The 26733-nt window shown below is 46.7% G+C and overlaps 1 protein-coding gene across 2 annotated transcripts in view; it reads left to right on the forward strand.

The window, feature by feature from the left end:
• LOC146869736 (antigen peptide transporter 1-like) overlaps window positions 1–26733 on the forward strand; it is a 194397-nt gene that overhangs the window by 133628 nt on the left and 34036 nt on the right. For both annotated transcript variants that reach the window (XM_085613821.1, XM_085613831.1), the window contains one exon: window positions 12107–12243. In XM_085613821.1, coding sequence (XP_085469947.1) covers window positions 12107–12243 — 137 coding nt within the window. The remainder of the gene's footprint in view (window positions 1–12106; window positions 12244–26733) is intronic.

Genomic DNA, 26733 nt, shown 5'->3' on the forward strand with positions numbered 1-26733 from the left:
TCTGGGATAACAAACACAAACGTCTTCACATCAACTAGCTAGAACTTTGAGCTCTATTTCTAGCGCTGAAAGCGTTTTAGTCCCACCTCACAGGCAAAGTTGTCTTAGTCCACACAGACAACATGACAGCTATGTACAAAAACGGGTGGGGGGGGGGGGGAACACTCTACAACTGTCATGCCTCTCTCAGACCATTTGGCGTTGGGCAATCCATCACAGGATTTATCTTCTGGCAGAACACCTACCAGTGGTAAACAACCTGATTGCCGACCTCCTCAGCAGAAGGAGGAAGCAAATACATGAGTGGGAACTTCATTCCCAAGTTCTCCTTTCATACTTTCAGAAATGGGGATTCCCATAAATAGATCTGTTCGCCACAGTGAACAACGCAAAATGCCCAAACTTTGCCTTCAGGTTCCCACACCCTCTATCCAAAGGCAAAATGCCCTATGGATGAACTGGTCAGGGATATTTGCCTAAGCTTTTCCACCACTCCCTCACCTTCCTGTTTCTGGTTCGGAAGCTCAGGTAAACCTCGCTCACACTCATTTTGATAGCTCCCACATGGGCCCGTCAACCGTGACTCACCACACTCTTGGAACTATCAATGGTTCCACATCAAAAGCTGCATCTCACCTCCAGCCTTCTCACTCAGAACCATGGAGAAATTAGGCACCCAAACCCCAAGGAGCTCAACTGAGCGATTTGTCTCCTGAAGTCATAGAGTTTGGATACTTAAATTTATCACCAGATTGACTATTCTTAAAGAAGCAAGAAAGCTTATCACCAGAGCTTGTTATACAGCTAAATAGAAACGATTTGTTGTCTATTGTAACAAAAACAAAATAAATCCTCTTGATGCTTCTCTACAAAACATCATTTGTTACTATTTGCAACTATAGCAAAATGGTTTAGCCTACACATCTATTCGATTGCACCTTGCAGCAGTAGCCGCATATTTGCAAAACAGACAGCATTTAACTTTGTTCAAATATCCTGTAAATAAAGCCTTTATGGAAGGCCTAAAAAGAGTAATACCACCCAGAATACCTCCTGCACCAATGTGGAATCTCACCATTGTGCTTACAAGGCTGATCGGTCCACCGTTTGAACCATTATACAATTGTCCTTTACAGTTCCTTTCTTGGAAGGTTGCCTTCCTCATTGCTATCGCTTCATTAAGGAGAGTTGGTGAGCTACAGGCATTAGCCTTAGCGGAACCCTTCTTCCAGCTCCACAAAGATAGGGTAGTTCTTCGCACCAATCCAAAATTCCATCCTAAATTAGTTTCTGCTTTTCATGTTAACCATTCAGTTGAGTTACCTGTGTTCTTCCCTCAACCTGATTCTGTAGCCCAAAGAGCTCTTCACACACTTGATGTCAGAAGAGCGCTATTGTACTATATTGCAAGGACAAAAGATTTTCGCCAAACAAAGCAACTGTTTCTTGCACTTTCTCCACCTCACAAGGGCAATACTATCTCTAAATCTTGTATTTCGAGATGGATTATTAAATGCATTCAGACTTGCTATGCTTAAGCTAAAAGAACTTTATCTAATCCTCCTAGAGCGCATTCCGCTTGCGAAATAGGAGCAACTATGGCCTTTATATGTAACATTCCTATAGCTGACATATGTAAGGCAGCAACATGGTCCACACCACACACATTTACCAAGCACTATTGTGTGGATGTGTTAACACATCAACAAGCCAATGTAGGCGAAGCAGTGCTAAAGACATTTGTCCGAGGCATATGAGCTGCAGATTATACACTGTGCATAGATCGCCATCTGGTGTTGGGCCCGGATGTTTGCAGTTTGTTTTTGTTCTTGGACAGTCTTTGGAAGTCACGAGTTCGGAGTTCGGTGACTCCTCCTTCGGTCCGTACTGCGCACGGGCTTCGGCTCCATCCTCAGATTGTTTTTTTCCGCCATCGGGCTCGGATGTGATACTTCGTGCTCCGGCTTCGAACCTTTCCAGTTCGACCTTCGATGAAAAATCCTCGTCCATCGAGATTCTTCAGACGAAATCGGTTTCTTCATCTCTCTCTTCGGCACTTCCTCGATTCCAGGCATCGGCAGTGGCCTTCGGGCCTATCTCGACTCCGGTCTCGGACGATGGAAAGGACTCCCTTCAAGAAGTGCCCAAAATGTGGGTCTAAATTTCCCCACACCGATCTCCATCAGGTGTGCAACCTCTGCCTCTCTCCCGAACACGAGGCCCGAGACTGCCCCGCCTGCAAGTCTTTTCGATCGAAAAAGACTATTCGGGATCGACGAGCTCGACGCACCATGGCGCACTCATCGACCTCGGCTCCACCTGACATCTTCGGAGAAGACACCGGAGCTTCGGGACAGCAGCACACCGAACAGGAGGACGATGTCGTCAGCGCTTACGAGGCCGACGACTCCGACGTGGAGGAGATCACACCGGCGCAGAGGGTCGTGAGTACTCTACCCCCTCCCACTCCCGCGCCCATACCGAAAGAGACTCCGGTTACACCTTCGCCTCCGGGCCTAGGGAAAACCAAGCATACCGCTTCCATCACCCCACCTTCGGGCCCGGTGAAAAAGCATCACAAGTCTCCTAGCGGCTCGGGCTCGAGCCAGCCTCCTAGCGGCGCCGAAAAACACCCTTCGGCACCGAAGAAAACCACACCAAGCTCCGTTCCGAAGCCATCGGTGTCGAAAACTGGCCTCTCGGTGCTGACCAAACATAAATCCCTCGGCACCGACGTTTCCGTGTCGAAGCCTGCCTCGGCGCCGAACAAAAAATCGAAGGCCCCGAGAAAGCATGGCGCGGATAAACCAACAAAGCCGTCGGTTCCAAAAACATCGGCACCGATAGAGGAATCGGTGCCGGAGGAGCTTTTCACGCCAGATGCTCTTCAAAAGACTTTAACAAAGGATCCAAAGACTGGACATTTAACTTTGTCTTCCAAGAAAAGACATTTAGACAAGCCAACTCCTCTTCCACCGCCAAAACGGAAGGACTCTGCCACATCGCCATTCAGAGTACCCTCACCTCCACCTCCTCCACTCCCTCCATCTCCGCCCCCACCTTCTCCACCCTTGCCTCATCGCTCTCCAACCCCGTCTCCAGACCCTGATGACCAAGGGGATCCATACTATGATCCAACAGATGCCCCGCAGGACCCCACTCCTCCGGGAACACCAGACCCATGGGAGGATTATCACAATCCAGATGTCCCAGATGTGCCTCAGGATGATCTTTATCCATCCAGGCCATCTCCACCGGAGGACTCCCTGGGGTTCCACCACCTCTTACAACGGGCGGCACATTATCATGGGGTGGAGTTACACAGTGATCCAGTTGAGGAAGACATCCTACTTGACACGTTTGACATAGCAGATAAATCCACCGCTATATTACCCATGCTTAAAGGGGTGACTAAACATGCGACAGAGGTTTTCAAAGACCCCGTCAGGGCTAGGGTCTTAAACCCCAGAATAGAAAAGAAATACAAGGCAGCCCCCACCGATCCTGCCTATATTAAAGGACCTGCGCCCCTAGACTCATTAATGGTATCCACAGCTAGGAAACGCTCCAATTCTCAGTCATCTGGTGAGGCTCCACCACCCTTTAAGGAGTCCAAGCTCTTAGATGCATCAGGCAAACTCACTGCCTCGCAAGCTGCCAATATATGGCGCATCGCCAACACGCAGGTGCTGCTGGCGCGGCACGACAGAGTGCACTATGATGAGCTGGAGGCTCTCATGCAACATCTCCCAGAGAAATATAAAAATAAGGCTCATGAACTCATACAAGAGGGAAAGATTATTACTAACACCTCTATTAAATGTGCACTTGACGCAGCAGACACAGCTTCCAGGGCTATAAACACCAGTGTTCTGCTTCGCCGCCATGCTTGGCTCAGGATCTCAGGCTTTAAACCAGAGGTCCAAGCATCTATATTGAACCACCCTTTTGACCAACAACACTTATTTGGCCCAAAAGTAGACAAAGCCCTGGAAAAAATGAAGAAGGATACAGATACGGCGAAGTCTATGGGAGCCCTACAATCACACACCCCTAGACGCTCCTATCGCCATTCCTCCTTTCGAGGCTCTGGCAGAGGTTACTCTTCCGATAACGCCTCCACATCCTATAAGTCCCCTCCTCAGAATACCTTCACAAAGGGCTACCAAAGAGGTGGATATCGAGGAAACCATAATAAAGGCAGGGGCAAAACAACACTGCCCGTTCTGCCACACTGCCCACACAATGACTTTCCCCCGCTCCCCCCAGGCCATTCCACTCCGGTCGGGGGCAGACTACAAGACTTCCTTCAAACCTGGGAGACCATAACATCAGACAAATGGGTGACCCAAATTATTCGGTCAGGCTACTGTCTCGAACTAACTTCTACCCCCCCAAATATTCCACCCAGACAACGTGCGATGTCACAAGAACATACCACACTCCTGAAACAAGAGGTTCTCTCTCTCCTGCACAAACAAGCTATAGAGCAGGTCCCCGTCAATCAGCAAAATTTAGGGGTCTACTCTCTGTACTTTCTGATACCAAAGAAAGACGAGACCCTACGGCCCATTATAGACCTCCGGCTTCTAAATGCATATATCCATTCAGACCATTTTTACATGGTAACTCTCCAACAGGTTCTCCCACTCCTCTGTCAGGACGACTTTCTCACTACACTGGATTTGAAAGACGCATACTTTCATATTCCAATACACCCTGCTCACAGAAAGTACCTCTGATTTGTGGTGGACGGCCAACATTATCAGTTCAAGGATCTCCCCTTCGGGGTCACAACCGCACCACGGGTGTTTACCAAATGCCTGGCAGTAGTGGCGGCACACCTCAGAAGACAAAACATTCACGTCTTCCCCTACCTGTACGACTGGCTCATAAAAGCCGCGTCCTACCACCAGTGTGTGCAGCATACAAACACTACCATCCAACTACTCCACCAGCTAGGCTTCACGGTGAACCACCAAAAGTCCCACTTGATACCGTCTCACACAAAGCAATACGGTGCCACTATAGACACCTCAAGAGCCATAGCCTATCCCAACTCAGCAAGAATCGCAAGTATACAAGCCTTGCGCCAAAGATTCCTCCTTCAGCACTCTCTCCCAGCAAGAGTGTTCATGAAACTAATAGGGATGATGGCATCTTGCATCTTGCATCTTCATAGTGCCTCATGCAAGACTTCACATGCGTCCACTCCAAGTGTGCCTAGCACGCCAGTGGAACCAGGCCCAGGGACAGCTGACGGATCTCGTGTTGGTGGACGGTCGCACCCATCGCTCTCTGCAGTGGTGGAACACCACAAACCTTTCCAAAGAGCGACCGTTCCTGGACCCGGTTCCTCAGGTGATTCGAACAACAGACGCATCGCTCTCCGGCTGGGGAGCGCACCTATTACACCTCACAGTACAAGGTGTATGGACACCACAACAGAGGTTACGCCACATCAACCATCTGGAGTTATTGGCGATCTTTCTAGCCCTGAAATCGTTTCAGAAACCAATCTGAGCCAAGGCAGTCTTCATTCGCACAGACAATATGACTGCAAGGTATTATATTCAAAAACAGGGGGGGGGCACACTCTCCCCAGCTCTCTCGCTTAGCACAGAACTTTATCTAATCCTCCTAGAGCGCATTCCGCTTGCGAAATAGGAGCAACTATGGCCTTTATATGTAACATTCCTATAGCTGACATATGTAAGGCAGCAACATGGTCCACACCACACACATTTACCAAGCACTATTGTGTGGATGTGTTAACACATCAACAAGCCAATGTAGGCGAAGCAGTGCAATCCCACAAAAAATCTTTCTCCTGGCACAACACGTGGGAAACATCCTTTACCACGCAACCATTACAACGCGGTATGGTTACATCGTGGTTTTAACAACGCAAGTCGTTACACCGACTTGCACTGGAGGGCGCTGTAGGCTAAGGAATAGTGTGAATTACTATTCCAACACCTTCCCTACTGTACGTAGACTGGAGTTGGAATAGTAATTCACACTATTCCTATGTCAAGCGCCCTCCAACGCAAGTCGATGTAACGACTTGCGTTGTTAAAACCGCGATGTAACATACCGTGTTGTAATGGTACGCGTTGTTACATCATACATCCCAACACGTCCCAGGTATACAAAACACCATGGCAGATCTGCTCAGCAGACAAACGCAGCAAATGCACGAATGTGAACTGCATCCACAAGTTCTTCACCCATTCTTTCACAAGTGGGGGCATCCTCAGATAGACCTCTACGCCACCCACGAAAACAAAAAATGCCCAAGCTTCGCCGCCAGATACCCACACCCATTGTCCAAAGGCAATGCGATATGGATGAACTGGTCAGGCAAATTTGCATACGCCTTTCCACCTCTCCCGCTAATTCCATTAGTGGTAAGGAAGCTACAACAGCACTCCCTCACACTCATTCTGGTAGCTCCAACATGGGCCAGGCAGCCGTGGTACACAACACTACTACAGCTCTCGGTGGTGCCACATCAAAAACTGCACCTGTCCCCATGCCTCCTAACCCAGAACCATGGAGAAATCAGGCACCCGGACCCAGCTCAGCTCAACCTTGCGATCTGGCTCCTGAAATCTTAGAATTTGGATACCTTAACCTTCCCCCTGATTGCATGAACATTATCAAGGAAGCCAGACGTCCGACCACTCGAGCATGCTATGCCGCAAAGTGGAAGAGATTTGTTGTTTACTGCCGTAACAATACAATCAACCCTTTAGATGTATCCATACAGCACATCATATGCTATCTGCTCCATCTTCAAAGGTGTAACCTGGCGTATTCATCCATCCGTCTACACCTAGCAGCAATTGCTGCTTACCTGCATTTATCACTTTTCAGAGTGCCTGCTATTAAAGCCTTCATGGAAGGCCTTAAAAGAGTAATTCCGCCCAGGGCACCACCCTCACCTGTGTGGAATCTAAACGTAGTTCTTACAAGGCTAATGGGTCCGCCTTTCGAACCAATGCATAAATGTGAGCTACAGTTCCTGACTTGGAAAACAGCTTTCCTCGTAGCTATCACTTCCCTTAGAAGGGTTAGCGAGATACAAGCGTTCACTATACAAAACCCCTTTTTACAAATACATCACAGCAAGGTGATACTTCGCACAAATCCAAAATTTCTGCCCAAGGTCATTTCCCCCTTCCATCTTAATCAATCGGTGGAATTACCGTTTTTTTTCTCGCAACCTCAATCTGTTGCGGAAAGGGCTCTACATACACTTGATGTTAAAAGGGCCTTACTGTACTACATACAAAGAACGCAACCTTTCAGAAGGACTAAACAGTTGTTCGTCTCCTTCTCTCCACCGCATAAAGGCAACCCCATCTCGAAATCAGGGATAGCTAGGTGGATTGTAAAGTGTATACAAATTTGCTATCACAAAGCAAAAAGAACATTATCTGTTCCACCTAAAGCCCACTCTACAAGAAAGATAGGGGCTTCTATGGCTTTTCTAGGGAACATACCCTTAGATGACATCTGCAAAGCAGCCACATGGTCAACACCGCACACCTTCACAAAACATTACTGTGTAGACGTGCACTCTAAACAACAAGCTAGTGTGGGCCAGGCTGTACTAAAGACACTGTTTCAAACCACTGCAACGGATACCGGTGGTCGCCGCTAGGGTTGGGTACTGCTATATAATCTATGCACAGTGTATAATCTGCAGCTCATATGCCTCGAACGGAATATGCTACTTACCAGTATGCATCTGTTCTTGGCATGTAGAGCTGCAGATCTATACACGCCCACCCGCCTCCCCGGCTACCTGTATCCGTTCCAGTCTATCTTATTTAGATACAACACACATGGGTTTCTTTACTATTATCACTACGCTCCATCTTTCCCTGCTGGCGAAAAACAATCTGAGGATGGAGCCGAAGCCCATGCGCAGTACGGACCGAAGGAGGAGTCACCAAAGACTGTCCAAGAACATAAACAAACTGCAAACATCCGGGCCCAACACCAGATGGCGATCTATGCACAGTGTATAGATCTGCAGCTCTACATGCCAAGAACAGATGCATACTGGTAAGTAGCATATTCCTTTCAGACAACTGCAACATCTACCGGTTAGCCACCGCTTTGGGAGAAAACTTCTATACAGTCTATGTAAAGCATGTGTATCAAGAGCACACATGCCTCAAACAGATTGTTACTTACCCAGTAAACATCTGCTCTTGGCATGTAGAGTTGTAGATTCACATGCACCCTCCCACTTTCCTGGGCACCTGTATTTGTTGCAGTTCTCATTATTTACATTATCTATGCATGGACATCTCTATACAACACTCACTTACTCCATTCACACCCTCTTGCGGGAAAACAAACTAACAATGGAGTCGATGCCCATGCGCACTATCACCGAAAGGAGGAGTCACCTTCCCTTGGGACTGGAAAGACTTCTTCGAAGAAAAACAACTTACAAACATCCGGACCCAGCACTAGATGTAAGGAGTATGCAAAGCATGTGAATCTACAGCTCTACATGCCAAGAGATGATGCTTACTGGGTAATAACATAATACATTCTGCCCTGGGTACTATAGGTAAATTAAGTAATAAAATGTTAACATTGATATGCGTGAATATTTTAGAATACTTGTTCTTCCCACACACACAATACAATTAGAGTCATGTGTGGCTGTTGAGGACCCTCGCCATTTACAGTTGGATCTCTACTGTAAGCGTCATCTCCGACCTCTGCGTGTGCCATGGCACTCCCTATCTCGGCAGTGTCAGTGCGTAGATCCACTATCTGGATTTGGTGTTGGCTATCTCCAGGCTCCCTTGTGCTCTGCTAGAAGTGTTGGACTCCATGTCATCCGCTCGAGGCAGCAGCACGATGGCTGATGTGTCCCAGGACTCTTGAGAAAGGTGGGGCCCGAGAGGTGCTTACTGACTGCCCCCAGACAGAGCAGGAGTGTTGAGATTTAAAGGGCTGTATAGGTGCAGGGCACTGGGTTTGTACACACAGAGAGGGTGGAGGCTGTACACACAGGAGTTCTAGAGGCTACTGATACTAGAGGTGTGAGTGCTGCTCTCCAGAACAAGGGCAGGAGCTGCCTCGCAGCCATGGTGCACACACTCTCAAGAACATGCAACACCAGAATTACAAAGGGCTGCTATTGGCGCAGAAAAGAAACCTTTGAAGAAAACAAAGTCTCGATAACCAGTTCACAAAGACATGTAAAAGGTCTTTTAAAACCCTGTGAAATACTCCAGTGAGGCTGAGCTAAGAAGCCAGACATCGCCCAGCAGAAGTCAAAGTCTTTCATGAAGCAGCACGGGACAAAGGCATCTGGCCTCTTGATTATTTATTATGCTGGGGGAGGACAACACGGCAATGCGAGGAAGGGGCAACACAGAGGAAAGAAGCAGGCCTGGGCGGAGCATAGCGGAGGTTCACTCAAAGGAATTCCGCGGAGGGATCGAAAAACTCCCTGGAATTCTACGGAGTTACGCAGGCAGGCGGAGTTCCCTAGATCACCGTCATTTAGGTCCATCCCTGTCGTTTTGTCAATGAGGGGGAACATTCAAGTCACTTGGCCTCTTAGTGATATGGTGCAGAGCTTGTGTATGTTTGAGGATTTGCCATGGGACAAGGGCTCTCCGCGGCGATTCCTCGTAACCGTGCCGTGGTACAGTGAATACCGTAGTGTGAATGCCTGGAGGTTTTCCTGCACCATGAATAGTATAGTGTGAATAAGTGTAGTGAATGCCTGCAGTATTTTCCTGGGATGGGGTCTTGCTTGGCAAATCTTTCGTCCGACAGCTCGCCTGGTCAGTAAACGACCGCATCAGAAAGAGTAACTGTTATTTTTCGTATAGGGTTTTATTACTTTGTCTTTTACTTATTATACTCAAACTGTTTCTTCACGTGTACTCTTTTTATGCAGCACCTCACAGATTTACAGTTTATGTGATGAATTGCTTTTGTTTGTACATTTTTATTTTTATTTAACCGCGTAACCTCCTGCATTACAAGCAACACTAAACAGGAGTGTTGTCAGGAGTCCTATTACGAAATAAAACACAGTTTCAATTAAAACAGTGGCAAGAATAAAAATATACTTACAATTAAAGATTCAAAATTGTTCTTGAATTAGGGGTGAGAATGATACACCAAGCTTCCTTTTTCAGATAATTCTTTTCTTAATAAGACTAAAATTCCAGAATATAACAACCCAAGACACATGCATAGTTAGTATTCGCATATTGCCTTGAGCATCTGAAACTACATACCCCAGAATGCCGTATGCTTAAAACAAGATAGGAATGGCTGAAGGTGTAGCAAACTAAATGGGGTCTTGTGCAAACAGGCAATGGGTACGACATCAACATCCCACACCCAAAATAAATCAGTTAATATTGTTGTGCAAATTAGGGTTATGGACAGCAGAGAAGACTTTCTTTGAAAGTCTAACCAGAGCTGTTCAGGGTCTCTATGTCAAGCATGAAACCATCCATCAATTCTGGCTTGTTTTCTCAATAGGACTCCGCTTGATGATATTTTTCATTCAAACACAAAACTAAAGCAAACTACAAGTACTGCGATGCAAGATGCTGCTTGCTCTAAACAAAGGACTGTTTGTTTCCGACATGACATGGCACTTAACAGCTATGGGTATTGAAAGGACTACTTAAGTATTTTAAGAAATGCACTGCAGCTCACACTTTGTTTCTGAAGTTAATGGAATCAAAAGGCCTGTTTTTGTACTCACAGAGAAGAATAGGTTTAACCACGATAATTAGGGTGATGTGCTCTGATCGCATTCTTATTCCAAGCAGGTAATCTTGCGCTTTAGTTAGCCGGCGGCTCCTTTGTGTGCAGCTCTCTTAAGCTGAAAAGAGCAGATTGCCCCCTTCCTCTTGCTTTAATGTGGTTGGGCTAACTACGCATCCCTGATGTTGGCATGTAATTGCAGCCGTTAAGTAACATAACCAAAACTGTTTGAACATAGGCCATGGAGAAGTTAAATTAGCAGCCGTAGTGTACTGTTAATTTTGTTTCAGATAGGCTGGCTGTCTGATTTTCCTCTCTCCTTTTGTTAGTTCGTTATTTTCAGTGTTCTATAACGAGAACTAGACATGGGTGTCAGGTGAGTGTGTGCCGTCAGTAAACTCCGCTCCGCCAGTGGTCAGCGGAGTATTTTTTTTAAACTCTGTGCACTAAGTGGAGGGCGGAGTTCCAAAACTCTGTGAACTCTGCCGGTGGAGCAGAGTTCACCGCCCACCCTTAGAAAGAAGCAAACAGATGGCCTGACGGAGCAAATGACAGAGCCAGCTACAAAACATGCTCTCTGTAGAGTGACTACAAAAAGAAATAAAATAGTGCCCAAAAACCAACATAATGGCACAAACGCGTAAGGGTACAAGTAATTGGGCTATGCTCCGTGTGAGGGAACAGCCATGAAAAGGAGGGGCATAAAGGGAAGATTAACCACATGCAAGCAAGGCTTTTTATAGCACACACGAAGAAACAAATGAAAAGCAATGGGCAGGCAGTAAGCCCACAAAGAATATACAACATGTTTCAAAGAGAAAGCGTAAGCGCTGTCTAGCCGAGACCTAAAAATACTGAGTGAAACACGCTGAACTGGGATGCAAGGAAGTAATTGAACTGAGAGGCTCTAGGAAGCCATGAACAATCAGGGAACACGAAGAGTATGGCTGGTGTGGACCATTCCACAAGCAAGGAACCTCAAGCAAGGAACTAGTGAGCTCACAGTGGTTGGACACCAACCATATTAATACATATGTGTTGCATTCTGCCACAGTGAGTATTGTGGGTATGCATGAAAGAGCCTGGGTACCAAAGGTGCAACATCAGGTGAGCTGTGAGTTTTATTTCAACAGTAGGGGGAAGGGTTTGTAAACAGAGGGCTCTTCCTAACACAGGGAGGTGCAAGGCTTGTGTGTGCCCATGTTAGGACCCCCATGTGGACACAGCCTTCATATTTGCACAGAGTATCACACGCTTGGAAACATTGTGCCCCATGTGTCCCCCAATTACCCCTACATTTCTAGATATTTAATTCCTTCCTGTCCTCCTTCCACAGACGCTGGTGAGAGGGGTGGGAAGCTGTCGGGGGGCCAGAGGCAACGAGTAGCCATCGCCAGGGCCCTGATGCGAGACCCCCAGATTCTCATCCTGGATGACGCCACCAGCTCGTTGGACTCAGAGACCGAGAACCAGGTGAGTTGGTCGAACACTGGCAGCCCCCAGGGGGAGTTAATTGTCCAAAGCGAGGGGTGAACCTGGGAGTAATGGGGAGCTGTGAAAGCTATAGGGAGCAGTTGAAGCTATGGGTATCTGTGGACACTATGGGAGGAGCTGTGGAAGCTATGGGGTCTGTGGAAGCATTGGAGAGCTGTGGACCATTGGAGCGCTGTGAAAGCGATGGAAATCTGTGGAAGCTATGGGAGGAGCTGTGGAAGCTATGGGGAGCAGTTGTAGCTATTGGTATCTGTGGACACTATGGGAGGAGTTACGTAAGCTATAGGAGGAGCTGTGGATACGATAGGGAGCTGTGGAAGCGATAGGGAGCTGTGGAAGCTATGGGGAGGTGTGGAAGCGATGGGGAGCTGTGGAAGCTATGGGGAGCAGTTGTAGCTATTGGTATCTGTGGACACTATGGGAGGAGTTGCGTAAGCTATGGGAGGAGCTGTGGAAGCGATAGGGAGCTGTGGAAGCGATGGGGAGCTGTGGAAGCGATGGGGAGCTGTGGAAGGGATGGGGAGCTGTGGAAGGGATGGGAGGAGCTGCGGAAGCTATGGGAGGAGCTGTGCAAGCTATGGGAGGAGCTGTAGAAGCTTTGGGAGGAGCTGTGCTGAGTCTACTGTAGATTCAAGAACATTGCAGGCAGACGTGGCCTCCTCTGCCAGTTAGGGACTGATTCTTAGCCAATCAGATTTTAGTACTTGACCAATGCACACAAGCTGGCGCCCGGTGTGACAATCTTTATTTGGAGACCCTCCCCAATCCATGACCTGCTCCTCGGATTCCCTCACTACCACTCTGCAAAAGTGCACCTCATCTCTCCATAGCCTCTCTATAACAAGCATTTCATTTGTTTTAAAGTGTGGGTAAAGGCTGGCTTCACTAATCAACATAAAATACAGATCTGTTCTATGCAGCAGGCTTAAGTAGTCAAACTGCCCCTGGACTAAACTCAGATCTGTCTCTCTAGCAGGAACATTAATCCCAAGAGTTATCTGGACATTTTTATTGCTGCCTGAACGTTAAATGCACAAGGAACTTCAACAAGTGTTTTAACATTTTACGTTATTGCTAAACATAACATCCCCGACACTGCCCCCCTCCAGGTCAGTGCCAATGCGGCTGCACTGGTCTTACTGCCCTAAAGCCGGCCCTGCACACCAGTGCATTCCAGTCAAAGGGACGTCTCCCTTGCAGGACTCTGGCCTCCCCGGCCCCCGCCTTGTGATGCACCGCAGTGAAACTATATGTGGTGCCGTTCACAGGGCACAACACACTCTACGTAAGGTTACAACTAAGCTCTGAGTTTCTACTGATTTGTGGCAGTTCACAACTCTCTCTAAATAAAATCTGAACCAAACTTCAGCTCACTCAAAATGAAGTTGCCACCTTGTCACTCTCCATCAAGGTGAAGAAGAGCGGAGGCGTGGTCTCGACAGAGCTGGTTCCTATTCACACCCTCCACATGCCTTGTTTGGAATCACACATGCACAAAAGCATAGATAAAGCCAAAAGAATTGTCTTGAGTACGGTGCCCTCAACATTTGTGTGCACTTTACCATAGATCACACACACGCAGGGGCGGTGGGTGAGATTTGAAAGTGGTGGGGCGCAAACGAATTAGCATACAGCACCGTAGCGAGCGAGCGCAGCGAGCGTGCCCGAACCCCAAAAGGGAGGTTTGGGGGGGTTACCCCCCCCATGAAATTTTTTTAAAAAAAGAAGAAAAATCGTGCATTTTCAAGCAAATTTGAGAAAGCAGGAAGGTTAATAAAGCAATTGTGAAAGTGCAGTTATTACATTAATAGATGGCATAACATAGGTAGCTGCTTATTCAGTATTACCACAGAGCTTCATACATTCTGTCCTATTATGCTCAGGTGCTGAATTCAGACTATAAGACTCATGGAAATCTCAGCTCTAAGAGTAGAAGAAGTTGCACAGCAGTGTAATGGTTGCCAGGCTCGTTCCGTCAGGAACTTGAAGAAAAGTCCACAGTCTTCCCCTACGGCCTTCCGACTCTATTAGAATAGACTCTAGAGTAACGAATGGCACGCAAGGGGAGAACAGGGAAACAAAACAAGGAAAGGCGGGGGAAGAAAAACAGTCTTACAACATACTGAATATTAGACTCTAGAGTAACGAATGGCAAGCAAGGGGAAAACAGGGAAACAAAACAAGGAAAGGCGGGGGAAGAAAAACAGTCTTACAATATACTGAATATAAAAGAGGCAGCGCAATGCGCTGTTACCGTGATTCTGGTTGAGCTGAACTTTGTACACACACTTCACATAGGTCCACGCAAGTACCCCAAATATAAATGGTATAAAGCAGTGTTTCCCAAACTGTGGTCCGCGGACCCCCAGGGGTCCGCGACACATTCCCAGGGGGTCCTCAGGCAGTAATTTTAAAAGCACAAAAAAGTTCCTTGTAGAATCAGCAGTTTTCCAGCAACAATAAAAGTGTCAAGATTACGTCGGTGATTAATGTACCTGCTGGAGAGAGATGAGAGTTGTGTCAAGTGGCAGCTTTGACTTATCTAATGTAGCACAGAGGGTTAATATGCCTACTGCAAAGAACGTGTACCATGCATTTTGAAAAACATTTTTTATGTGCCTAGGTTAGTGGGTTACTGCTTTAGTCACAGATTCTTTTGTTACTGTGCAGTTCATAAGTGACAATAGTAATCTAGCACAGTGACCTATAAACTGTCATCAAAGAGCTGCTTGCAAGCTGCATGATACAAGTTAGAAACATATGTTTGTTTCAAGTCTTTCATTATCCTAATCCTGCTAAAAAGGTTTATTTGGGTGGCAATACATTTTTATTGTTAAAGTCAATGCTAACCACTGTTATGTTCTGAATCCTGAGTTTGTGCTTCTCCAGACCAGCACTCTTTAAAAATGCCTACCAGTATGAATAACATGTGAATCCTACACCCTGTAGTCGCATTTGCCTTATGTAACATTTTCTATACACTGATTTACACGTATGAATCATTGTCTCCATGGGGCAGATTTGCAAGAAAATTGACTGTGTGTGTCGCAAGCCATTTGGCTGCGCCGCACTGAGTCACTTTCGAAGCACAGGGATGCGACATATTTACAACAATATGTTGCATCTCTGTGCTTCCCCCTGTGCTGGCGCACAAACTGCTGCCATACGCCTGCACAGGCACATTTGCACCATGGTGCAAGGATGCCTGTGTCGTGGGGAGATTGTTTATGTGCAGGAAGTAACCCTTCCTGCATGTAAACAATCAGAAATGGCGTTTTTCAACTTCTAAGTGTGCTGCATTAGCACACATAGAACTTGCAAAACGTCATTGTTTTACTGATTGTTTATGTGCAGGAAGGGACACCTTCCTGTACATAAACAATCACCAGAGGTAATATCCTGTTTCTATGCGTGCTGCAGAATGCAACATGCATAGAAAGAGGAGAAATTAATAAATTTCTCCAAGTTGCCCCTCCCTACGCCTCCCCTGGGGTGGCGTAGCATTCAGACACATTTCCAGATTTACGATTCCTCGTAAATCTGGAAATGTGTCTGGTTCCATGGGTTATGCGTGGGAACACCCACAGCAACACTCATGGAACGTCCCTTTCACGTAAAGTGCTGTGTGCAATTGGGCCATATTTACAAGACCAGTAAAAGTCACGCAGGGTTGCTTTTCCTGCCTTGGAAATATGGGGCACTAAAATGCGTCACCGGTGCATCACTTTTTGTGACGCACCTGTGGCGCAAGGGGCTTGTAAATCAGCCCCTATATGTGTGTGATTTAAGGTGCTCTGACATCCTTCAATGGTATGAGAGATGTTATAAAACAAATTAAATACATGTGACAGAGGGGCTATGGAGAGATGAGAGGCACTGTTGGAGGAGGATAATATGGGAATCATTGAAGAACCCCAACAAAGATTGTCATATCCTGGTGCATAGTAAGGTCATCATTTACTACTCTTTAAAAGCTGATACAATTCAATATATAATGATACATTTGTTGTAGACTGCACCATTGTTTCCTAAATTGTCTTGGGGGGAGAGCCTCCCAAAGCCCCCTTTGTAGTGGTCAGGCGCACTCACTGCACTAGGTGTGCACTGTATGGGGACTGGTCTGAAAACATTTGCCTGGGCTGCTTTGGGTTTCCAGTCTGGCCCTGGCAGGAGTCTCATACTGCGAAATAAAACCAACCATTTAAAAGTTAGTCATGGAGATGCAGTGCTAACCCTCCTGTTTTTTGCAAATTCTTTCAATATAAAATACTAAAATCCTTAGTAATTCGAGTATCCGTTTTGTGTGCACACGTGTGTTTATTGTTTTCGAATTACTGTTTTAATGTTTGAAATTTAAGTCATACAAATTGCTTGGGGGTCCCCGGCTTCCAGTGGTGACTCAATTGGGGTCCTCAGGAGTAAACAGTTTGGGAACCACTGGTATAAAGGTTTTCGCAATTTGCCAAGGGGAAAGGTTTGATAGGCAACACAAGCAACGAATCGTTCACCCTGCGGGAGACAGGTCCGGCCAGTGAACAAAGGTGAGCAAATCTGTGTAGTCTCCAAATAAAACAAACACTACAAAACTTTTAAAAACAGAGATAATGCATTTCTTACCTCAATCAGAATTTTTTGTATTCAAACAAGTAGCAGCATTCACTTTTTGTAGATGAAATCCGCACGTCTCTCTTTCAGTGTAGCAAACTTGTCAATTACTTTCATGTTGAAGTCCGGTATCTTTTGGACTAGCTTGCTCTCTACAGATAGCATCGCCAAAGCATTTAGTCTTTCCTCTAGCATGGTGTTCCTGAGGAATGTCTTTATGCGCTTTAAGGCTGAAAAACATCGTTCAGCTTCTACTGTTGTCATTGGAGTCGTAATCACAATTTTTAGTAAAGTCACTGTCTCTGTAAGTGAGTTTTCCATATGCAGTTTATGAATTAAACTCAGCAAAGTCAAGGCGTTTGTGGCCTTCCGGTACACAGGCATTCCGTAGAGTACAGTTAACTCAGTTCTCAGCTGCTCTTTTTTGAGCATAGGATACGCTTCCACAGCCTGATTCAGAGCACACTCAGGGAAGGATTCATCATATTGTGCAAACTCTTTACCTTGCAATAAAGTCGCACTCACCAAATGTTTTGTGAACGAAAAGCGTTCTTTCGCCTGCACAATTACAATGTCACATATCTCCTTTCCAATTCGAACCAGAGAGGTGATGTTTTGTCTGCGGTTTGCAAAAACAGAATGCTGCGGCAGTTTGCTCTCTAAATCTTCAACCCCATCTCTCACTTTCATAATCTGTTGTACAAATGCAGATGTATTGGCTTTCACAGAGACAGTATCTAGGTCTTTTCTTTGCAACTGATCGTATAACACATCAACAGGAATCATTATGTCATGAAATAAAAACAGTAAGAACTGAAACTCTTTGTCTTGTAGTGTTCTAATAAAGCCATGGGCTTCATTCTGACTTGTGTGATCAAAGTCTGCTCTGGATGCTATGGCGACAAAACATTTCTCAAGGCCCTCCCTCTGTTCAAAGATTAAGTTGACTGTACGAATGTGAAAGTTCCAACGAGTTGAGGATCCCCTTGGTACGCTTTTGTCCACAATCTCATGAAGGGCTTCTGTTCTTTTGGGGGAACGTGTGAAAAATGCTGCTATGCCTCCGATATCCTGAAAGAAGACTCGTGTCTCTCTGATCTTTGATACCGCCTGTTGCATAATAAGATTGAGTTGGTGGGCGTAACAGTGCACAAAATGAGCATTAGGGTACACATCTCGAATTCTCTTCTGAACTCCACTAAGGCTCCCACTCATTACGGATGCACCGTCATAGCTTTGTGCGATAAGCTTTTGATTTTGAGGCAGGTCCGGGAAAATTAAGTCCAGTTGACACAGTATTGCTTCAGTGATGGTTGCTGCACTAGAGTCACTTAAATGCGTGAAGCCATAAAATCTTTCCACAATGTTTCTGTCACTGTCAAGGTACCGAAACACTAACACGGACTGTGTTTGAGTGGACACATCAGTGGTGTCATCAGCCTGAATAGCCACAAAGTCTGTGTTTCGCAACTCTTGCACAATATGGCTTCTTATAATTTCGAGCATACAGTCAAGGAGTTCATTTTGTATTGTATTAGAGGTGCCCTTAAAGACTGTAGCATGTGCTAAATGTCTTTCCAAATCCTGGTCTATGGTTGACATTAAATCCACTAGGCCTCGGAAGATCCCAGGTTTTGAGGAAGTTTCCGATTCATCATGGCCTCGCAATGCCAGTTCGAAAGCACCACAGAAACGAATGCAATCAATGATCTTGGATAGATTTTGTCTGTTCTTATCCACAGCTTCATTGTGTTTTTGAATGGATTTGCGATACGCATCATTTATCTGCTGCTCAATTGGTGCGTCTTCCCCCAACATTCCCAGTCTTGTCAGGTTTTCCAGATGATTTCTTGTGAGCGCATGCTTCTTTATTTTTTCAGCGATGTGCTTCAGGTCGACCATTCCTTGCCGTGTCCAAGAAAAGTCACCGCCAAACAGCAAGCAGGGGAAGCAGAACAGAGAATTGCGTATAGGGCAGCCTGTAAGCCAATCAGCTTTTGTGTACCAGGCATTTGAGAATGTACGTTTTGACATTTTTCCTCTGTCCTGGGTAGTTTGCTGTAGGTTTATTTCAGGCTGATGAGGTCCCAATTCTTTTAACTTCAGTTTTTGTTCAAGTGGCCGTGACTGGAATGACTTTGTAATCAGCTCTTGTACTGTATTCATGATGGGGTGTCGGGTGTTGCTGGCCTTACCAATATATATATATATATATATATATATATATTCAAGAAACCTGTCAATAATCAAAGTACAACGTATAAGGTGCAGTGCAATAATATCAAATTTCAGTATAAATACATTATACATATATATTGTGCATTATCCTAATACATCTCAAATGACTGCTAAAAATAGAGCCGTACTGCCTCCTGCCTCTCTGTGCCATAGTGTTGCTGGAGGCACTGAAAGACACTGCTTGAGGGCCTTGAGAGTGACCACATGACATACATGCTCTAACTACGATGTAAAAAAATATATAGCATCAGTTGCCTTACCTTTAACACTGGTGTTTGCTGGGTTGTAGCCGGGGTCGGGTGAGAGAGCAGCAAAGGAGGTTGGGGTCCTCTTGTTGTTTGCTGGAAAATTGCCCCAAAATGCGGTAATGTTTCAGGTTGTCAGGTGCTGAAAATGAAAAGATAACAATTTATTTTTGAAACAGTAGGGTAATGAAACAAAGACTGTGGGGAAAAAACATAACGCTCCAATTTTTTCCTAGACATCAGATGAATCTATTGGAGGCTTTGAAAATAAGGAGAAAGTGACTGCCAGGGAAAGAGGTCCCATCACTGCCCTAGAAACAGTTACCAGATTAGAAGGAATGAATTGAGTGCAAAAACCTGCATCCTCTGAGGTCCAGACATCATTCTCATTGTAAGGTCCCTGAAGAGGCAAGTCTGAGTCTGACCCCTAGGTACCAAATATTTAACCTTTGCAGCGGGTGTCATAACTCTGCAGGACGGTCTGTTCTGTGACCTCATCACTACTCTGAAAAAGTGGCTAGTGATAATGGTGGGGAGATACCCAATCTAGTTAGTGGAGCAAACAAACTGTGGAACGGGTGTGTTACGACCTACGAAGACGCAGGAGCACTGAATAGTAGATACTGTGTGACACGTAGGAGTGCGAGTAAAACAAATTTTCATACAGTATTTGTAAAGCGCACAGCTACTCGTAGGCATCCCGGCGCTGGGGGCCGTCAGGAAGATTAAGCGAGCTACTGCCCAGAGGCACATGGTGCTGGGCTGACCTGCCGCTGGTGCCGGGGAACGAACCGTGATCCCTAGCGTCAGTCGCCCTGGCCGCTGCGCCACACCTCTTCCCTTGTTAGGGTCAGATGTGAATTAGTGAAGTAGAATAATTAAAAATCTAACAGTGAAAATATTTAGTATGCATATCGCATTTCAACATGCACATGATACTGTACCCTATTAGGTATGATTCTCATTTTAAGTATCTTTTGTACCCATATAGTGCCCCATTAGCTTGTTCACGGGAGGGGAGGAGCACCTGTAGTCAAACAATGATCAAGGTCACTCTCTCGCCTGGATACTACCTCCGCGCGGCGCCGTATTTGCACAGCCACCACTTGCTCTAACTCACTCAGTACACATTGTCAATAGCATCCTTCTCCTACTTCAGCATCACGCGAGCAAATGTAACATCAAACTACAAAATATCATTTGGAGAGTAAAACTAGCATCCATCTTGCGAGAGTAACCGCCTACCAGTGAACTATAAAACAAACTGACAATGGATAGAAATACAAAACCAAATGGCAAACCCACAAAACAGGTGAAGGACTGCTGAATACCATATTGATAAGGATGCCTACACAGAACTTGTTCATGAGAATAATAAACGAAATTAGCACAGGAATCTACATTTGTCTCTAAAATCTTAGTAAACAAGGACCCGCTTTAAATTCAGTTAAGCATATGTAGGCTTGGATACAAGTCATGAGATTTTATTTTGGTATGATCTGAAATTCCAGGTTTTATTGCAAACGAAAAACAATACCGCTTCAGGGTTAACGACTGGAGAAAGACCAGGAGCCTAGTGTGGCTAATGGGACGAGAGCACCAGGTTTTTCAATTCTAGTGCATTTCTAGGAATCACTCTTGCACTGCTCTTTGGTCCAACTGGTTTACCCAAGACTTCCACTCCCAGAATGTTTTGGTTTGTTTTATTGGGATCCAAGACTGGGAACAGTGCTCTGAAATGCAAAGCTGCATGGTCACCTTAGAGAAGGTAACGTCAAGAATTTGTCGATGTTCTCCAGTTTTCCCCAATTGTACCTCCTCTGCTGCACAAGTAATAGTACTTAAGGCCTCAGGTGAGAAGCAGGGCTACAACACAGGAGTGAGTTAGGGCCTGAAAGCTCCAGGCCAGCCTTAGTGTGCAAAATCCTGCACAAAGTTGAGAAGAGAGGAGGTTAGACTCGCAACGGCTGTAGATTGTTTTTGGAAGCAACATCCACTCCCCCCGGTATATGACCACTCACAAATGGAATTAAAAACAGTCATGATGACTTCTTTTTTTAGCCTGACTGTCTCATAAACCTGGGAACAGTTTCACCTTGTGCTGAGGTTTAGATGATCCTTTTGTCGCAGGTGTCAGCTTTTTTGGGATGCTATCTACTACTGCAGTATCCTCAGAGCACCGTGAAGAGATGTTATTCCTCCTTAAGTTGGGGAGGCACAATCAAACACTCTCTGATGGTGATGTGGTCATGGGATGAGTCATCCATTTCAAATGTAGTCATTCAAGTTAATCAATGAAAGGCTGAATGGAAACACTTGTAGAATGCAGCTTTGGAATTGATTGGCCTCACAGAGTAGCTACAGTGACTCTGTTAACAGTTGAGAATTCATTGTTGAGGGCGCCAGAGACTGTGCCATGATTCGGCTCTGGGTCACAGGGAGCAGGTGCGGGCCATGGTTTGCTTCTTGCTCAATGAATGTGCATTCGTATTATTTTTTGGATCTGTGCAAACCGCATCCAGCAGTGAGAATGTGAATATTATCAAACAACATACATGGCAACGTTTTAAATCAGGAAAGTGTGAGATTTCGGAAAATATCGGGGGAATGCGTTTTCCCCTATTGACTTCTATGGAAGCAGAGGCAAATTCAGACGGGAGACCGGTCCAACCACGGGCGGGCCTGCGAACATAAGTGCAGCCCTTTCCCTGTCTGATTGTACCCGCCCCTTCCTGCAAGAAGGGACTCCGTCTCCGAACCCGGTATTCTTTGTCCCCTGGTGATTTGAGGCGGCTGCTATGAGCCTGGCTCAGCCGGCATTAAAGCGTGTTACTACGTGGGCACTTTTTAAGCTGCAGTCAGCATCCAGCGCCGCATTAAAGACTCTATCAGAGAAGTCTCCGATGCAATTACAGGTGTCTTGTGTACCGAAGGGGGGCTCGGTGGCGCTCTGAGCGGGGCAGGCCACCCCGCCGCCCTTTATAGACTCCCATCAAAGCGGAACTTGGAGGACATCCACTCGAGAGGCAGCGCGTCCCCCAGCCCCCCGTGCTCCCCTGGTCTGGCCGGGCCGCCTCGTGCTGACTGGATGACGCGCGGCCCGGCCAGGCCCGAGCATGGGCGGAACATCCCAGAGTCAACAGACGCGGCGGCGGCCGGGGCGAGCGGCAAATGAGCTGCCGTGACCCGTGCCGAAGCGAAGCAATAGAGCGCCGCGAGATGGAATTTTTAATGCAGCGCCCCCTTTGACCTCCCCGTAGTATATATACTACACCCCCTCCTCAGCGGCCTAGCGTGCAAGCCGCAGACACCTGCGGCCTCGGAGAGGCTCTGTCCTCAGGGCACGTGTTGTTGCGATCTGTAAAAGTGGAGTGAGAAACTCTCCGAAGTATTATCACTTGATAACTGCTATCACTAATGAAGACACCACACACGACTCTCACCCAGCCCTCGCGGCCGGAGCCCACCCTGCTTTCACCCCCCGTTAGGCCTCTCATCCCGGCTTCACCCCCTTGGCAGACCTCTCACCCATGCCACCGTCCCTTCACTTACCTCTACTTGTATCTTACCTATAGGGGAACTAATGAAGGTCCTGCGCAAGCAGTAGCCACACACACACCGTCCCTCACGACCACGAGGCTGGGCTCAGGCGACGCGCACGAGTCAGTCGAGACAGAGTGAAGACAGTGAACCCGACCGTTACCTTACGTCACGGTCACGCGCTCGGCATCCAATATGGATTGCCCGCCCCTGCGATGACCGGCCAATCCTGGCGCAGTGGCGCTGCATGCAGCACCAGGATTGGCTTGGAGGGCACAGTGACTCCTCGCCCTGTCGCCCTTTTGCTGCCAGCGCTGCCGCCAGCAGGTTCCCCCCCCCCCCCCCCCCCCCCTGCCCGAAGCATACATGCGGGGAAAAAAACGTTTTTTTAAACACACCAGCAAGCCCGGCCCGCCCCCCCCCCCCCCCCCCCCCCTGCACACTCCCGATAAAGTCGGGTGCTGCCCGGCGCCGTGTAAATGGTAAGTAATTAAATGGTATTATTTCGAGTTTAAAACATTTATTTTAATTCTTTACCGCGGGTCCAGGGCTGGTGGGGCTACGCCCCTACGCCCCAATGGACGCACCGCGGCTGCACACACGCATGAACCTCAGCGGTGAGGGAGGCACGTCACCTAGGCAGCCTTCCAAGCAGACCGCAGACCCGTATGCACCTATGCTCGCAGACCCCAGCCATACTAGAGGCAGTCAGTCGTGCTGCGGACAGGCTGCTGCTGAGTTCACATACATTTTAGCTGCTGTCCAGAGGAAATGGCATTGGAGGTGAAGACTGGTGGGGTGTTAATACTCATTCGTTCCTTGGCCTCTCCATGGAGAAATCACATGTTCTGTGTGATAGCAAACTTCAGCCTCTGCCCCAGTCCAGTCCTCACGGGTTTGAAGTAATTGTCTGTGGTTATCACTGCCCTGCTTACTGCACAGCATTACTAGTCTTTGGTTCCTTGGTATAAATATATGTTCGAGGCATGTGAGCTGTAGATCACATGATCTGGAAGGTGGGCTAGGGCACAGGAGGAACCATGCCCTGCTTGTGGGGCAAAAACAGAAACAACTGCCCACTTTTTGTTTGCCTGTCCGGCATTTACTATCCCAAGGCGCCTTTGGCTCTCTCCCATGTGTAAGACCCTTGGTACCAGGAGCAGCGCTGTGGCATTACGAATTCTGCGCACTAGCTCCCTAACAATCATTTCTGTGGCCTTAGCTAAATATCTGGGATGGGCGTGGTCTCTACGGAGAAAAGCGATCAAGCACACCTTAGAAGTCCCCTAATTAAATTGGGGCTTGGGTCTCTTCTGTGCCTCAATACCTGCTTTATAATCTAGTGATTAAGATCTCACAGTAGCTTGTGAGTCTTTTTAACCTTGTACATCTTTTCGTCAGTATTTTGACTTGTTTAATGTCTTTTTAACATACTTTTTAATGTATTTATTGATGTCTTGTATTTTTGTGGGCACAAAATATTGTGCTCTTTGTCTTATGTTTGTGTCTTTTATGATTCATTTTAAATCGAATAAAGACTGATGATGAAGATGCTTTGCTTAGATCGCCATCTAGTGTTGGGTCAGGATGTTTTGGACTTTGTTTTTCTTCGAGGAAGTCTTTCCAGTCATGAGGTAGATGACTCCTCCTTTCGGTGATAGAGCGCATGGGCATCGACTCCTTAGTTAGACAGTTTTTTTCCGCCATTGATTTCGGATGTGAATTGTTGCGCTCCATTTCGGGACCATTTTTCGGGCTCCCTTCGACGTGCAATCCACTACCCTTAACAGTATTGTTTATCAATTGCATTTCCCATTCTCCACATATCGTTTACACTCAAAATCCTTCGATCGGAAGATTCGTGGAGGGCCGTTGGACTTACCTGTGCCGAGATCAATAGTTCTGACCTGGGTGTCGCACTAAGTTTCTGCGCACCAACTTGCACGAAGTGTGCAACCTTCGCCTATCCCCGGAACACAACGAGAAGACGCTCCGTGACGAAATGCACCAACAAAGTGGCTCCGCATTGGCTCTCGTCGGAGACGACTCCAATGCCAAAGACCTCATACAGGGCCAACAGATCGTGAGGTACAGAGACTTCCTTCCCCTACCATCTCCTACACAAAAAGGCTCCAGTCCATCCTCTGCCTTCGGGCCAAGGTCAAGACACAAAGAAAAGCCTTCCGGCTCAGTCTCTACTAGTCCCCACACCAGTGCCAACCCGAAACCTTCGACGTCAAAATCGAAACATGTGCTGGTAACCATTCCACCGTTATTGAAGAGTAAATCTTTGGAGCCGAAAACTTCGGAGCCAAAACTTTCGACGCCAAAACCGACATCTAAAGAATCCAGTTCAACCAAAGAGCCTCAGTCCTACGTTCCACTTTCGGATCTAAAACAAAAAGAACTGGTGATTAATCCAGAAACTGGACATATTCATGCCAAATTGACTGAAATAAAGGAAAATGGGCATACAAGAGGATTACCACATTCCTCTAAAGAAGAAAAATGTGGGTACTAACCCTTCTCCACCTTATATTCCGCCTCCTTTACCCACTGATCCAAACTTGCTCATCACACCCACACATTCACCACCACCACGGTCACCTGACCCACAGTATACAGGGCATGGGATGACGATGAGTATAGACCACAGGATACTGACCTATGGGATCATTACAGCCCTGACCCTCAGCCGGATAATGACCCTGACTTATATCCGTCCAGACCTTCTCCTCCAGATGACAATATTGGATATACTGAGCTACTTAACAGAGCTGCACAGTATCATGGGGTAGAGCTACATACAGAGGCTTTAGAGAGGTTTTTTTTGTTTGAAACCCTGAGTTCCTCTCAAAGGGCTACCCAAACACTACCACTGCTGAAAGGTATGCTCAAGCATACGGATGATATCTTTAAAGATCCTGTAAGGGCAAGAATCATCACTCCCAAGGTGGAGAAAAAGTATAAACCTGCAGCTACTGACCCCGTCTAAATTAAATGTCAGTTCCCTTGGACTCTCTTGTGGTTTCCAAAGCTCGTAAGAGAGCTAACTCACAGACCACAGGTGAAGCCCCTCCTCCTGAAAAAGAGTCAAAATTAATTGATGCCTCGGGCAAAAGAGTAGCGTCACAAGCAGCCAATCATTGGCGCATTGCCAATGCGCAAGCTATATTAGCTCGATATAATAGAGCTCATTATGATGAGCCAGAAAAGCTCATGCAATTTCTACCTGATGAGCATAAATCAAGAGCTAATGACCTTATTCAAGAGGGCAAATCGGAGTTCTCCACTGTGAAGGCGAAAGAGTGTCTGATAGCTGTTTTTCAATGGCTCTGTGCTGCTCAGCTCAAATGCAATGATAAGTCAGAAATCCTTCTCTATGGAAAGTCCCCCCGGTTCAGAGAATCTCTCTGGCCGTCTGACTATACTATGCCATCCTCCTCTGGCCTACCAGTAAAAAATCTGGGTGTTTGGTTCGACGAGCAGCTGTCCTTCTCGACCCAAATTACAAAGTTGTCTGGGAGCTGCTTTGGGGTATTAAAGTCCCTTAAGAAATTCCTTCCACTGCTTCCGAGGACAGCGAAGGAAACAGGGACCCGGGCACTGATCATTTCTCGCGTCAACTATGCCAATGGATTGTATATGGGCCTTCCTGATTATACACTCCGAAAACTGCAGATGGTCCAGAATGTGGCAGCTAGGCTTGTGTTCAACATTCCCATTGGAAAGAGCGTCAAGCAACATCTGCGAATGCTGCACTGGCTGCCTGTCACGAAACTTGCTAAGTTCAAGGCCCTGGTCATAGTGCACCCAGATTGACTCCTGAGGCGGAAGCCGG

The sequence above is a fragment of the Triturus cristatus genome, chromosome 1_1 (assembly GCF_964204655.1).
Source record: "Triturus cristatus chromosome 1_1, aTriCri1.1, whole genome shotgun sequence".
NCBI classification, from domain to species: Eukaryota; Metazoa; Chordata; class Amphibia; order Caudata; family Salamandridae; genus Triturus; species Triturus cristatus.